This window comes from Felis catus, chromosome B2, assembly GCF_018350175.1.
Source record: "Felis catus isolate Fca126 chromosome B2, F.catus_Fca126_mat1.0, whole genome shotgun sequence".
Lineage (NCBI taxonomy): Eukaryota > Metazoa > Chordata > Mammalia > Carnivora > Felidae > Felis > Felis catus.
In genome coordinates this window covers 131875569-131892500 of record NC_058372.1, presented here as the reverse complement: position 1 = coordinate 131892500, position 16932 = coordinate 131875569, and the positions used below count along the sequence as shown (strand labels likewise).

Sequence of the window (16932 nt, the reverse complement as noted above, 5' to 3'; positions counted from 1 at the left end):
ACATTTATAGTAATAGTTTCTCTGTGGTAAATGTTGGTAGATAAAATCTTGATAAGGAATAATTTGGACAAATTGTCAATATTTTATAAAACAATTATTTGAAATATCATTATAAAGGCTATCAAGGTGTATAAAAAAAGCTAAGTATATTCTAGAATATCTAATCCTACTTTACTGTAAAAGCTTTGTTGCTCATATGCATAGCTATGTGAAATATTTTAGAAAATATAAAATAAATAATTATTCAATATATTTCTTATTTTATGATCTTATACTTTATAAAATAACTTGAAATTATTTTATTTTAAAATTTGAACTTCTACCTTGCAATAAATGGTCAGGTAATCATAATCTGTGTCTATTTCACATTTTCTTGGTGGGGGCAATAAAGACAAAAACAGGACAACTTTCTCTTTTGTTGTTTTGGTCCATTCCACTCTACATATAACATATAAGGTAGATGAGTTTGATGGAAATTAAAAACTTAATGTCTCTTCCTATATTAACACTATACTATCAGTATCATCAAAATATATAGTTGCCTTTGATTTTTAAGACAGTAAAACATGGAACAATAACTACCATATAGTAAACAGCATTACTAGTCCTAAAATTCTACAAAGAAAGGATCGTAATTATTTTCATAACACTTAGTAAATGACAATGACAATAAAAAGTCATTAAATTCAGCAATGATTATAAAGCATTTATATATAACAGTCATGTTGAATGGCATTGTAATAGAAAATCTCTTACCCTTTGGAACTTTGTCACTTTTCTCAGGTGCCTTTAATGCTGTCACTGAAGTGTCAAGTTTGAATTCTTTGCCATCTTTCATTTCTTTGCCATTCTTCACTTCTTTCCCTGCCTCTTTTAATTTGGTATCTACAACAGTTGTTTTGCTTTCAGAGCTGGACTCATCTGACAGCTTAAACTCAGGCAATATTTCTTTCAAGAGCTCCCAAACTTTGTCCGTATATCCTGGGCTTAAATAAAACACACCAACATTAATTTCCAAATTGAACTTTTTACTCCACCATTGATCATCAAGAAATTACTGATAGAAAAATCAATTGACAATTTCACAAGACTAATTTCAATAGTTACTTCAAATTTCAATAGTTACTTCAAATAGATACATTTATCCATCCAACATGCTTTGATTGAGTACCTACTGCGTGCTGGGCTTTGCTGATGCAAATAGACCGAACAGAGTTCTGGTTCCAAATGGTGGTGTAAGATTCTGAACTTAGCAATTCCCATGACACACCAAACCTATAACTACATATGGAACAACTTCCTCTGGAAAAAACAAAAACAAAAACAAAAAAAAACAACACAAAAAAAAAACCCTAGCTGAGTGACTCCTATACATTTGCTGAATTAGAAAAAAAAAACAAAAAAACAAACCATACCGATGCAGCAAAAGTTACCCCAAGAGGGAAGTTCATAGCAATAAATGCCTATTTCAAGAAACAAGAAATATCTCAATTAAATTTTATACCTCAGGAACTAGAAAAGAAGAACAAACAAAACACAAAACCAATAAAAAAGATGAAAATAACAAAGATCAGAGTGGAAATCAATGAAATAGAGCCTAACAATACAATAGAAAAAAAAATCAATGAAACTTAGAACTGGTTTTTTGAACAGATGGACAACATTGAAATATCTTTAGCTAGACTCACCAAGAAAAAGAGAAGACTCAAATAAAAACTGATACTACAGAAATACAAAGGATCACAATACAATCTATAAATAATTATATGACAACAAGTCAGACAACCTAGAAGAAATTGATAAATTCCTAGAAATGTACAGCCTACCAAGAGTGAATCATAAAGAAATAAAAAATCTGGACAGACCAATTGCTAGGCAGGTGACTGAATCAGTAATCAAAACAATCCCAACAAACAAAATTCCAGGATGAGATGGCTTCACTGGTGAATTCTACCAACATTTAAAGAATAATGAATGCCAATTCTTCTCAAACTCTTGTGAAAAAAATAGAAGGAACACATTCTAATTCATCTTACAAGGCCATCATTACTTTGATACCAAAACCAGACAAGGACACCACAAGTAAAGGAAATTACTGACCAAAATTTGTGAAGAACATAGATGCAAAAATCCTCAACAAAATATTAGCAAATCAAATTTAACAATACATTAGAAGAATAATACACCATGAACAAGTGAGATTAATCCCAGGGATGTGTGTGAGGATGGTTCAACATTTGCAAATCTGTGTCATACACCAAACTAATGAAATGAATGATAAAAACCATAAGGTCATCTCAATAGGTGCAAAAAAAGCATTTGACAAAGTACAACGTCCATTTATGGTAAAAGTTCTCAACAAAGTGGGTTTAGAGAGAACATACCTCAACATAATAATAAAAAATATATCTTTTCCTCAAGGTCAGGAACAAGACAAGGATGCTACCTCTCACCACTTTCATTCAACATAGTATTGCCAGTCTTGACCAGAACAAGTAGACAAGAGAAATAAAAGGCATACAAATTGGACAGGAAGAAGTAAAATTGTCACTATTTGCAGATGACTTAATATATGTAGAAAATCCAAAAGATACAACCTAAAACTGTTAGAACTAATAGATGACTTAGGCTAAGTTGCAGGATACAAAATCAATATACAAAATATGTTGCGTTCTATACACTAAATGACCATCAGAAAGACAAATAAAACAATCCCATTTACAACTGCATCAAAAATAATGAAACATCTAGGAATAAATTTACCCAATGAGCTGAAAGACTTGTACACTGAAAACTATAGGACATTAATAAAAGAAATTGAAGAAAGCTCAAATAAATGGGAAGACATTCTGTGCTCATGGATTGGAAGAATTAAGATTGTTAAAATGTCCACACTACCCCAAATCATTTGATGCAATCTCTTTCAAATTCTAACATTTTTCACATAAGTAGGGATCATCTTAAAAACTGTGTGGAACCACAAAAAACTCTGAATAGCCAGAGCAACTGGAGACAGAACAAAGCAGGAGTCATCACACTTCCTGATTTCAAACTATGTTCTAAGTCTATAATGATCAAACAATATGCTATTGACATACAGACACTTAGATCAATGGAACACAACAGACAGTGAAAAAATAAACCCACATGTATAGTCAATTAACTTATGACAACAGAGACAAGAATACACCATGTGAAAAAGATAGTCTCTTCAAGAAATGGTGTTGGAAGAATTGGATAGCCACATGCAAAAGAATGAAACTGGATCACTATCTTACACCATACACAAAAATCAACTCATAATGGATTAAAGACTTGAATGTAAGACCTAAAACCACAAAACTCCTAGAGAAAACATAGGCATCTTGACATTGGTCTTGACATTGTCGTTTTTGTTTTTGTTTGGATATGACTCCAAAGACAAGGGCCACAAATGTAAAAACAAATAAGTGGGACTGTATCAAACTGGAAAGCTTCTGCACAGCAAACGAAATGACCAACAGAATGAAAAGGCAATCTATTGAATGGAAGAAAATATTCTTAGGTTTTTTTTTAATATTTATTTATTTTTGAGAAAGAGAGAGAGAACATGAGCAGGGGAGGGACAGAGAAAGAGGGAGACACAGAATCCAAAGCAGGCTCCAGGCTCTAAGCTGTCAGCACAGAGCCTGAAACGGGGCTCGAACTCACAAGCTGTGAGATTATGACCTGAACCGAGGTCGGACGCTTAACTAACTGAGTCACCGAGCCACCCAAGAAAATATTTTCAAATCTTATATCTCATAGGGAGTTAAAAATATATGAAGTACTCATATACCTCAAAAGCAACAAACAAACCATCAAAACCCAAACTGTTCAATTAATAAATGGATAGAGGATCTGACTGGACAATTCCCCGCCCCCCCCAAAAAAAGACATAGGTACATTAAAAGATATTCAGCATCACTAATCATCACTTAAATGTAAACAAAAACCACAATGAGATTTTACTTCATAACTGTTAGAATGACTGTTATACAAAAAATAAAATAAAAGTACAGTTGTGGTGAGGATGTGGAAAAAAAGGAAACTTTATGCACTCTTGGTGAGATTGTAAGCTGGTGCAGTCACTATGGAAAACAGTATGGAATTTCTTCAAAATATTTAAAAAAAGAACTATCATACAATCCAGAAATTCCAATTCTGGGTTATCTGAATAAAAGGAAAACATCAATATGAAGAGATATGTGCACCCCTATGTTTATTGCGCATTATGTACAAGATCCAAGATATGGATAAGAAAGGTGTGGCATATATATACAACGGAATATTACTTAGCCATAAGAAAAGATAAAAATCCTTCCATTTGTGCACAACATGATGGATCTAGAGGGTATTATGTTAAAGGTAATAAGTCAGAGAAAGACAAAAACTGTATGTATGTACATGTAGAATCTAAAACACAAAAAAAACAAAAGAAAACAGAAACAGACATGTAGATACAGGAAATAAACTGTTGGCTATCAGAGGCGGAGGCATTAGGGGTTGGATGAAGTAGGTGAAGGGATTAAGTAGAAATTCCCAGTTATAAAAATAAGTCACGGTGATGCACTGTACAGCATAGAGGATATAGTCAATGATATTGTCACAACTATATCATAACAGATGGTAACTAGACATCATGGGGACCACTTAGTAATGTGTAAAAATGTTGAATCACCATAATGTATGCCTGAAACTAATAGGAAATTATACGTCAACCACATTTCAGCTTAAAGAAGCGAGGTGGCAAAGTGCTCTATTCCAGATGAACTACACCGACATCAGAGAAATGTGCCAAGAAACAAATATTCTCCTCATTTGAAATTGCCTTCTTACATCCTCTCAGACATGTCATTGATTATGTTCCTATTATTATATGGACAGTTAAAAGGTTTCTTTTTTCTTTTCAAATGGTAAAACTGCACGAGTGGAAGGAAAACATAAGAGGCAAGGCCAATAATTGCACGTAGACCAGTGCCTCCTTTTGGTACTCTCTCAGGAGAGTGGAAGGGAAGGTGTCTGTTGGAAATGCCACAAAACACTTTCCTCCTAGGTGATTTTCACACGGGAAAAGTTCCAGTAGTCAACACTAGTTCTCCTTGACCATGTACAACCATGGAAAACCATGAATGTGACTGCAAGGCCCTCAGAGTCTTTCTCTTCACCCTCAAATCCTTCCTGGCAACAGAAATATTCTACTCCTGAACATACCATGTGGCTCAGACAGTATCATTCTCCCGCCTTCAATGCCCCTCTCCTTCAATCAAATCCAGCCAACGGTAAAGGCTCAGACCAACTCAGAACACTCCATGAGGCCCTATCTGACCCCTACCAGCATCCTGGGCTGATGGCCATTGCTTCCATATTTCAACTTAAGCTTTTCTTGACACTCTTTTTTATACTATTTCATGACATTCTTTTCATTTAAAATTATATATGTATACATAAAATTGAAATTTTATAGCATAATTGTAATTTAAAATTCTATGAATAACGCAGCAGAATGTTCATAGGAAAATACTCTTCAAATTGTGATACACATACATCAAAGATAGTGTATATCTTACTTTTCAGTTGTATTTAGGAGAAAATTGATAAATTTGAATGTTTGGGTCAGTCTCACTCTTCTTTAGACTTTTCCCCATTTGCAAAGATTGAGTACCAACTACCATATATCTTTCTAGATAATATTAAATAATCTAGTGACAGTCACTAGACAGGGAAAGAAACTTATAGTAATTATGTCTCTTCCATACATTAGTATTTTTTCTATCACCTACTCACTTATCTTAAGAACAACCATATTTGATAGGTCATTTTACTCTCATTTTATGTATAAAGAAAGATATATTACTTGCAAAATTCACATAGCTTGAAATTGAAAGTGTAGGAACATAAACCTAGCTATATAGTTCTGATTCCTGAGCTCAAGCTTTTCTGCCTCATTTTCATAGAAACGAGCACCCATAAATTCATGCAAATTGGACATCTAAAATTGCTCAACATTTTTATTAATTTTAAAGTGGTCTTATAATTCTGAAAATAGATGAATACTTTTCAATTTTCATATATGATTTCAGTGTATGATTCTGGCAAGAGACAATTCATGATTCTTTTGACTAATTTTCTCGTTGTGAATGATTTTGATCTCCTATTTCTGTACTGTTCTCCAATGGACTTCTGATGATTTCATGTCCCTGCTATCTTTATTCACTTCCATGCAGGAAAAATTAAGCAACATTATAAACATTCTATCAACACTGAAGATAAAAATTTAGAAAAGCCCATACTTTTACACCTCATTCTGTCTCTACCTCTCTCCACTAATATTGTCCGTATAATGTCATGAAATACTCTGTTTTATTAGGTATCAAAAAAAGGATTTTCCATGAGACGACCCAAAAGAGTGTTGTCTAGATCTTTCCTTAAGATTAAAAAAATAATAATAAGATTATCTCCCCTTTCAGGAAAGTAGTCCTTTGAGGAAGGGATCTATACTTCCATTTTTTCCCTGCAGATATTTTTATTTGAACCAAGCAATAGCTAATTTTTCCTGCTGAAATGATGCTTTAGATGGTAAGATCTAAGTTACTAGGGACCAAATTCAATCTCCTCTAACCTGGACCCTTTGAGAACAGTAGCTTCCCAATATCAGTCAAAGATCAGAGATGATCCAAACTGATAACTGAACTATGGATTTGATCTCCTTATAAAATACAACATCTGAATTGATGATATGTTCAGATGTATCAATGTAATGTTTTTCTATGCACTCTGACCTGATTAATTTCTTTTTTTTTCTTTTTAACATTTATTTATTTTTGGAGACAGAGAGAGACAGAGTGTGAGCAGGAGAGGGGCAGAGAGAGAGGGAGACACAGAATCCTAAGCAGGCTCCGGGTTCTGAGCTGTCAGCACAGAGCCCGATGTGGGGCAAAAACTCATGAACCACAAGATCATGACCTGAGCCAAAGTCAGGCACTTAACCGACTGAGCCACTCAGGCACCCCTGACATGATTAATTTCTACTATTAATGGTAATATAACCAAATTGTGTGTCTATAACCTTTATGTATGAAATAAAAGTACTTGTGAAATTTTTAGTAAGCATTACATTAAATGGCCTCTCTTGTTTGGACATAGACAAATATTTAGAATCACAGGAAAGAAAGACTGTGGGCTTTGGACCCAACAAGACTTAGATTCGTATTTTTTTCTCCTCCAGGTACACTGTACACAGCTTTGGGGTATTCGACCACTCTGGGCTTCAGTTTCTTCATTTGTAATAACATATATCCAGCTAATGAGGTCATATGAATGATTATATGAGATAATATTTTCAGGATTGTGATTTTTAATTAGAAATAATATATTAGTGTTCCTAATGCCTAACAGGTATTTTATTACTATTAATTATTTCCTAATATATGTGGCTAATTACAAGTTGCCTTTATGGGCTAGAGAGGGCTATTCTTTTCATTTAAAATTATATGTATACATAAAATTGAAATTTTATAGTATAATTGAGAGAGAGAGGGATCGAGAGAATCCCAAGCAGGCTCTGCGATGTCAGCACAAAGCCTAATAAGGGACGTGATCTTACAACCCATGAGATCGTGACCTCAGCTGAAATCAAGAGGTGGATGCTTAACCTACTGAGCCACCTAGGGCCCCCATATGTTTCTGTATTAAGTAAGGTTAGTAGTTGTATAAGTATAAAGGGACACCTGTAAACATGATAAATAACGTGGTTTGAATATTTATAATTCATATATTTATATATTAAATTCACAGTATTCTTTTAAAAACAGAATTTATCCTGAAGTTCTCAAGGAAATTTATTTAATACTATAAAATATTAATACACTAAAATATTATTTTCACAAACATTTTGTAAAATATGAGATTTTCTTTATATTTTCTGAAAGCTTAATAATACTTTAGTTAAAGAAACATTACTGGGACAGAAAGAAAAATACATATGAAGAACTTAATGGTAAAACCTACTGGAGAGGAATCACTTCTGGTAACCATCCGGTAAGCGCATGAATCACCGTGAACTCCCCTAATTCTCTCCTCTCGGCTACATGGATGCTAAAAAAGCAAATGCGCAATAGCATAGTTAATAACATTTGAAAACAGACACAAAGAGATATATAAGCACCGAGAATCTTTAGTAAGCAGTGATATAATAATAAATGTAGGGGTCATACGGCTCATATGTTAGAGTAGAAGAAAATACTATTCCAACAGCCAGATGATTTGTTTTGTTAAAGCGCTTAAAGGAATCCAATCTAAAAGTTCATGTTTATTTTAAAAACACGCTATACGCCTTATTTTAAAAAGATGTAAGTTAACATTCATGTCATATACACAAAGCATATTCAAATATATATCATAAAATATATAAATTTAGATGATAGACATTGTATATATTTGATATACCATCATATTCTTTACAAAATAGAACCATGTCTTTTTAAATTTCCGATGTTAGCTCCTATTCCAGGATGCCCATGAGGCTGGGTACTAAATCAGTCTCATACATAGCAGGTCAAGGCTACATCAGATAGCCCTAATTTAGTCCTTAGATAATCTCAGAGAGATGACAAATGAGTACAGAGATACAAATGAGTAGATCTGCCACCGTAGCATGAAGTCAGAGGAGAGTGTGATGACCCAATACCACTCTGCTCATTTTAGTCCCTTTTTCCCCCAAAGTGATTGGTCTATTTGCACTGAGACGCAGAAATGCCACAGCCCTGTTCTGGCCAGGAGTCACACTGGCAGTTTACCACGTGCCAATGGAGGGGATTAATGATATTGACCAGAAGTGTTCTTTTCTTCAGAAAGAAATCTTACTATCTTAGTCACATGTTCTAACATTTACAAACTTTTATTGGTTTGTTGCTCAGACGTTATGAATTTTGATGTGTCTACACATGTCACAGATACCAGAATTCTCCTAGGAAAGTTCACAGTCTAAACTATGAATGATCATATTTAGGAAGTGACTGCATACCTCATGTGAAGAGGGTCCTTTCCTTTGCGTAGCGCACAGTGATAGTGAAATACTTACTACACGTTAATTTTTTAATGTAGAAAGCTAAAACTCATATTAAAATAATTGCTATATACTATAAAATTTGAGAAAAAAAAATGCAGAGACAAGTATAAATTGTACCACAAGTATACAGGTAGCCACTATAATGCCTAAGAAATGTCTTACATTTAGTCTGGTCCTTTATTTCTAAGCTGGATTTATTTATTTTTTAAAATAGCAATAGTTCTATTTCTTAAGAGGCTCTAAAATTCTATGGAACTATAGCTTTAAGAAAGACAAAATACCACTCCAATTTTCCAGGTCACCCATTTAGCACTTCACTGGCATTAATTCAGCTCCAGTTCTCAGAGCTTCAAGTTAGGTCTGAGAGTTAGGAACATTAGGAACATCATTTTCTTTCAAAACAAACAAACGCGGTTGTCACCAGCGTGAATACTCAGTTCTATTCAGCTACTTTAAAAGATCTGGGCTGAGTTTTTTGTTTTTTTTTTTTTTTAATCATTGAAATTAAGAGTTGTGAGCTTGGTGAAACAAATTCTGAACAGAAGATCGAAGGTTGGTGAGAGAAAAGAGATCTGTCTAGGATGTCAGTGGAGCGGCTGGTTTTACTGTGTAGCCTTGGGAAAGAACAAAGGAAGCTGAGCCAAAGGAAAATCCAGACCAAAAAAAACAAAATGGAGTGCCCTTCTGATGGACAGAGCTCTGTTTACAGAAGGGGAGGAGGCTGAGCAAAGGGTTGCAGTGGTCTGTTGGAGCCCAAGGGCATCCTGCTGACAATGAGATGCTGTCACACCCTGCAGGAGGGAGAAGGGTATCAAATTCAAGGTGGCTCAGTATAGGTGAGAATCCCCCCCAACCGAGCAATGATACAAAGTTGCCAGGCCTTTGCAACTCAAGCATCTAAGATTCTTTTTGCATGGCTAGGGCGAGGATGCATTGACCTAAGGTCTCTGTAGGTGGGAGCCAAGAGGATGAATGTATGTGGCAGACACATCTCATACATGTTGATGCACAAGACATGCAAGCATGGAAGACATACGCAGATTTCACAAGAATATTGAAGCAAATGGAAGAAGTTTTTATCACAAATGTATTAAAAGGGAGCAGTGTTACCAAAATCCTGAGGAGGATATCAAAAACATTGTTATCCTTCAGAAGAGCTCAGGTTTTCAAGATTATAAATTATTGCTGCATGTACAGAACCTAAAACTTTAACTGGATTCCAGTGTACATGATTCGCTATTTAGATGAACCAGTACTTCCCCCTACAAAAACAACCTTTTTCTCCTGCTGAGGTGAAACACTATTTTTCTTGATCACCTTCTAGTCATCGTAAGAAAGCACTGAATATAGAATAATTTTTGAGTATTTTCCCTTGGGAGAATTTTGTCTTATTGCTTGGTAACCCAATTTTTCAAATTAGTGGTTTTGGTATTTTTATATCAAAACATTTACAGTGTTTGGAAAGAAAGCTATTTTAAATAGATTTTTTTTAATGAAGCTATGTGATATAGATGTATAGTTTTTTGTTGTTTGTCTTTTTGTTTTTATGCGAGTGATAGTTCTTCCGTCTACATACTCAACATTTGCCAGCTTAATGATAGCTTTACACAAAAGCATTGGCCAGAGTTCAAAGTCATAGGTTGTGGCTGGAAGCAATAGATTGTTGTCTTCATCAAAAGGCAGAAAGTCATCAATAGTTATCTTTCTCCAACAACCCTAAAAATGAGAAGAAAGGAAGGTACAGTTAGCGATTTACATTATTTTTTCTCATATATTATTGTATACTACTGATGTTATTATTTACTCTTTCATAATTTTACCTTACCTTCTTACATCTAAAGACTGGTGCGCTGGTTTTCAATACTACTGTGGCTGAGAATTTTAGCTGTATTATTTAATTTAATTTATTTTATTTATCTATATCAACAGTCATTATTGATGAAACCTTATAAACACATTCTTGGGTGCCCATCCTATACAATGCAGTAAATCAAAGTGTTTCAAACAGCAGAACCAAAACATTATACAACCACGGATAAGTTTGGTCATAATTAAATAACAACATAATCATAACACAAATTCTCCAAGTATAAGTAATTATTGTTAACTCTGATAGACTCAGTGACTTTAAACTTCCAATTACCAGAATCCTTTTTACTCCTAATTAAAGATCTAATTTTTAACATGAAGTTAATTAATACTTTAATAAAATGATTATATATTTACCTGTATGCATATTACTTCACAGTTAAAAGTTTGGGACAAATGGTAACTTTAATGGTTATGAACGCAAATATTTTTTAAACTTTGGTTTTACATGCAAAATTTTACTATGAATTTATTCTTTTCCCCAAGAAGTATTTTCAGCAGTGATGCAGGCATTGTGAACCCCAAGTCTGCATTAACACCTGGCCTACAGCAGTGAATTGCTTAGAGTCTAGTGACAGGAGACATATATGCAAATAACATAAAACATAATATTTTCATGGTGCTCTAGGACCAGAAAAGCAAGTGTGACAAATATTGCTTGTGCAGTCTTCACAAGAAGGTGACATCTGAACTACAGATTCAAAAAACACTAGTTTTCCCAGTACATAGGGGCAAGAGGGGCATGATTTCTTTGTATGGGATGAGTAACTCTGAATTCATATTGCCTTATTTGGTGATTTCATGTCTTTCTTTCTTCTTTAACGGATCATATAGGGCAAGACAGGATTAAAACTTAGGTGTATAGCCACTCCCTTTCCTAATTTCAAATGACATGACCCAAAAGAATACACCACAAAATAAGCCGGAGACAAAAGGACAAATATTTTGTAATCCTATTTGTATGACATATTTGGAAAAGAGCAAACTGACAGAGACAAAAGGCATACTTGAAGTTCTCAGGGGTTGGGGGTGGAGGGGAATGAAAGATTATTGTTTAAGGGGTACAGAGTTTCCAGTTGGGATTATGAAAAAGTTGTGGAAATAGATAGTGGTGATGGTTGTACAGCATTGTAAGAATACTTAATGCCTCTGAATTGTGCATTTATAACATTCAAAATGCCAAATATTATGGTACATATATTTTACCACAATGAAACCTAGTAATATGAGAACAATTTTGAATGAACCAACTGGGTCCCCACGAAAGAAATGTTTTAAAGCAGACATAAGCACTTAAGCTAAACCAGTTCAATGAGTATCATCTACTTACAGCTGATCAATAATATATTTCGATTGAGAATCCTTTCATTCCTAAACACCATTGAACTGTATAGTCTAAATAGATCGAACTGCATGGTACATGAATTGCATCTCAGAAAAGCTATTATGAAAAATACACAGGGATAAGTGTTCAGTATTACATTTAAAAACACACTTTGACTAGACTTATAACAATTTTCCTGGGAGTTTTTTGATTCTTTCATATTAAAATTTGGTTGATGGCTTCCTTAAAGTTTATGAAGAAATTAAATATTATATATGTAAATATAAATGTTACATGTAAATATTATATATATGAGACCTCATAATGGAACATTGACTTTATTTATTTGAGACTTTATCTTAGAACACTGAAATTTTTGAAATTTTATTTTAGAGAGAAAGAGAACACGAGAGAGAGAGCAGGGGAGAGGTAGAGGGAGAGAGAGAGAGAGAGAGAGAGAGAGAGAGAGAATCTTAAGCAGGCTCCATGCTCAGCATGGAACCCAACGAGGGGCTCAAACCCACTGCCCTTGGATCATGACCTGACCCGAAATCAAGAGTTGGGTGCTCAACCAACTGAGCCACCCAGGTGCCCAACACTGAAACATTTTTACACTTTTTTTTTCTTACCTGCATGTAAAAGATGTACATGGGGCAGTTTTTACTGAGTTTACTGTGTTAGCACCACATAATTTGAAATGACCATCAAAATGTTTAATTACTTAGCACATTTATGAAGAAGGATGCTTCCTTTATTAGTATAAATATACATTACTAAGTTACTTTAGAATATAGTCATGTTCAAATTTAATATTTTCCACACTTGAATTCTAGGTCAAGATAACTAAATGGCTACATATATTTATATCCTCTGCCTCCTAAGACCATGCTAAAGGGATAATAAAAAATATTTTCGGGGGGGCTTGGGTGGCAGGATCGGTTAAGCATATGACTTTGACTCAGGTCATGATCTCGTGGTTAATGATTTCAAGCCCCGAGTGGGTCTCTGTGCTGACAGCTGGGAGCCTGGAGCCTGCTTCGGATTCTGCGTCTCCCTCTCTCTCTACCCCTCCCCTGCTCATGCTCTGTCTCTCTCTCAAAAATAAATACACATTAAAAAATTTGTTTGTTTTTTTTTAATTAATAGCATCAATCACAATTACAAAAGATCAAGGAAGGAGCAATCAGCGGACAGAGATTTCAGCACGTATCTGAATGAACATAATTATATAGATTAGGATAGAACCCTAACAGCACTCCCCCACCTTCAGCCCAGTAACAGGTGGTGCCCTTCCCATACAGGGCCTGAGGGTGAAAGTCTGACTTCTGTGACTGTCCTGAAGTAAACAGGGCAGTTTCTCTTCCCAGTGGAGTCAGCGGGCAGAATTGTGACTTCTATCAACCTCCTGCAATAAAGAGGAAGTGCTTTCTGCATTAGTAGAACCTGTTGGAGGAAGTCTTATTTCCACACTCTACCCATGCAGGGATGAAGCAGTACACCTCCCCCTCCTCAGCTAGTGCTAAGGATACTGCGGGATCAAGTCTTATCATGGGACAACAAAGGAGTGACAGAGCAGAGTAGCATTGCACAGGCTTTATAAACCAAATTAACATATGAAGCACAGCCCACAAAAGTGAGCCAGGATGTGCACTCTGAATCTAAACAGGTTGACTACTTGCTAAAATAAAAAATTTAATTAGCAATCAGTCATACAACATAACACTAAAGATGTCCAGGAAACTGTCCAAAATTACCCATCATGCAAAAACCAGGAAAATCTAAATTTCAATGAGAAAACACAGTCAACAGAGTACAGTGCCAAAATGACAGGGAATTTAGAATTTTTAGTTCAGAAATCTAAAGCAGATGTCATAAAAGCGCTCCAGGAAGCAACTATGAATATTCTTTGAAACAAATAAAAAATAGAATACCTTATCAAAGAAATAAAAAATATGAGGAAAAACAACAGAAATTTTGAAATAAAAAAAAAACCCTTCATAGGAAAAGATCAAAAGCAGAACGCAAATGGGAAAGAAATTGGTGAATTGGAATTTAAGTCAATAGAAATTATGAACAACCAGGAAAAATAGATTTTTACAAATGATAGGAACCTCAAGGACCTATGAGACAGTGAAAGAAGATATAACATGCATGCCATCAGAGTCCCCCCAAAATGAGAAAAATAATGTGGGGCTGAAAAAATATTTAAATGAGTAATGACTGAAAACTTTCCCAAATTTTCTTAAGACATGACCCTACAGGCTTAAGGAGCTCAACATATCCCAGAGAGGATAATCTCAAAGAAATCTACACCCAGACACATTAAATTCAAACTTCTGAAAACTGGAGACACAGAAAAAAGCCAGAAACCAGCTAGCTGGCGAGAAAAGAACACCAAATCGCTCTCCAGAAACCACAGAGGCCAGAAGGAAGTATCGGACTAGTTTTCAATGCTGAGGAAAAAGGCCTGCCCAACCCACAACACTGTATCAAGTGAAAATACCGTTTAGGAATAAGGGTGAAATAAAACATTTTCAGATAAAAGAAAGTTAAGATAATTTGTCACCAGAAGACTAAGAAAGGATGGTGAAAAAGAAAGAAGAAAAAAACATAAATAAAAAGGGTAGTGAAAACAAGACAAAAAAAAAAAAAGGAAATGACAGAAATCTTAGGACATCAGGAGTGAAGAAAGAGTAAAGAAAAGTACAAATATACGGCTAAATACAATAAAGTATTCTTTGCTTCTCGAGCTTTTAAAATTATATTTGTCATTTGAAAGCAACATTTATTTTATAAAAGTTCTGAATATGATAAAAACATCTAATCAATTATGTTATAAAGGTGTAAAGGGACCCAAATGGTGGTAAAGGGTCTATATTCTAATTTAAGTGGTAAAATGCTGATATTACTAGATTGTGATAAGCTAAGTATGTATATTTTTTTTTTAATTTTTTTTTTCAACGTTTATTTATTTTTGGGACAGAGAGAGACAGAGCATGAACGGGGGAGGGGCAGAGAGAGAGGGAGACACAGAATGGGAAACAGGCTCCAGGCTCTGAGCCATCAGCCCAGAGCCTGACGCGGGGCTCGAACTCCCAGACCGCGAGATCGTGACCTGGCTGAAGTCGGACGCTTAACCGACTGCGCCACCCAGGCGCCCCTAAGTATGTATATTTTAATCCCTAGAGCAACCACTAGAAAAAAAAGTAATGCTTAGAGATACACTCATAAACACTAGAGATAATTCAACATGGAATCCCAAAGAATGTTCAAGAAAACACACAGGAATAGGGAAATAGACACAAAAAAATAAATAACAGAAGTAACAGAGTAAGCAAATAATACAATGACAGACTTAAATCCCAATTATATCAAATATAAATTGCACACAAATTAAAGTGTAAGAAAAAAAAAAAGAAAAAGAAAAAAATAAAGTATAAGAGCAAAGTGGATATATTTATGAAAATTAAGAATTTGCATATATTTGAATAATTCCACATGTAGAAATCCCAGAAAAATAATCATAAATGGGCAAAAATATATACACATAAATGCTATTTTACAGAATTGTATTGGTAAAACACTGGTCATAATCTAAATATCAATAAGAAATTAACAAAAAATGTATAATTATCATTACATTCAAACAATGGAGTACAAGGTAGATTGATATATTAGCATAAATAATGCCCGTAGTTAGGGAAAAAATACATTATAGAACAAGAAGTATCATATGATCCCATTGTTGCTATAAATTATAAATAGTGGGTTTCATATATTTATAAGATACAAGTTTCTATTCAACCAGAATACCAGGTAGCCATCTTTCAATCCCATGAATACAGTCTCTGAGAAAACAAAGTCCTTGTTTTTGTCATTTAAAAATTCCATCTATCTATTTATTATCACTGTTATCAGTATTCTATGGTCTTTCAAGGACTGCAATTCCCATTTCAAAGAATGGACCAAAGTAGAGAAAACCAGCAGGAGAGTATTATAACCTGGCTTGTGTATTTGCCTAACAAACAGAACTGTAGGTTGCATTTGCAGATCACATGATACTGTACACAGAAAATCCTAAATACTCCACCACAAAACTATTAGAGGTAATAAGTAAATTCAGTAAGCTTGCAAGATACAAAATTAATATGCAGAAATCATTTGTGCAGAGAGAAAAATTAAGAAAATAATCCCATTTACAATTGCACCAAAAAGAATAAAATACCTAAGAATAAACTTAATCAGGGAGGTAAAAGGTCTGTACTCTGAAAACTATAAAACATTTAAAAGAAATTGAAGACAACACAAACAAATGGAAAACTATTCCATGCTCATAGATTAAAAGAATTAATTTTGTTAAAATGTCCATGCTATCCAAAACAGTCTACAGATTCAATGCAATCCCTATGGAAATACCAACAATACTTTTCACAGAACGAGAATAAAAAATACTTAAATTTGTATGGAACCACAAAAGACCCCAAATAGCCAAAGAAATCTTGAGAAAGAAGAACAAAACTGGAGCTATCACAATCCCAGATTTCAGATATACTACAAAGCTGTGGTAGTCAAAACAGTATGGCACTGGCACAAAAATAAACACATAGATCAATGGAACAGAATAGAAAGCACAAAAATAAATCCATAATTA

At 34.3% G+C, this 16932-nt stretch overlaps 1 protein-coding gene across 11 annotated transcripts in view; it reads right to left on the bottom strand.

The window, feature by feature from the left end:
* Nucleotides 1-16932, bottom strand: part of ADGB (androglobin) — a 162343-nt gene that overhangs the window by 98814 nt on the left and 46597 nt on the right. For 10 of the 11 annotated variants that reach the window (XM_045058174.1, XM_006932082.4, XM_045058180.1 and 7 more), the window contains 3 exons: nt 10665-10804; nt 8029-8115; nt 757-986 (listed from right to left, as the gene is read on the bottom strand). In XM_045058174.1, coding sequence (XP_044914109.1) covers nt 757-986; nt 8029-8115; nt 10665-10804 — 457 coding nt within the window. Of the gene's footprint in view, nt 1-756; nt 987-8028; nt 8116-10664; nt 10805-13545; nt 14170-16932 lie in introns of those variants that run through there. The other variant, XM_045058182.1, reaches the window with a different exon arrangement.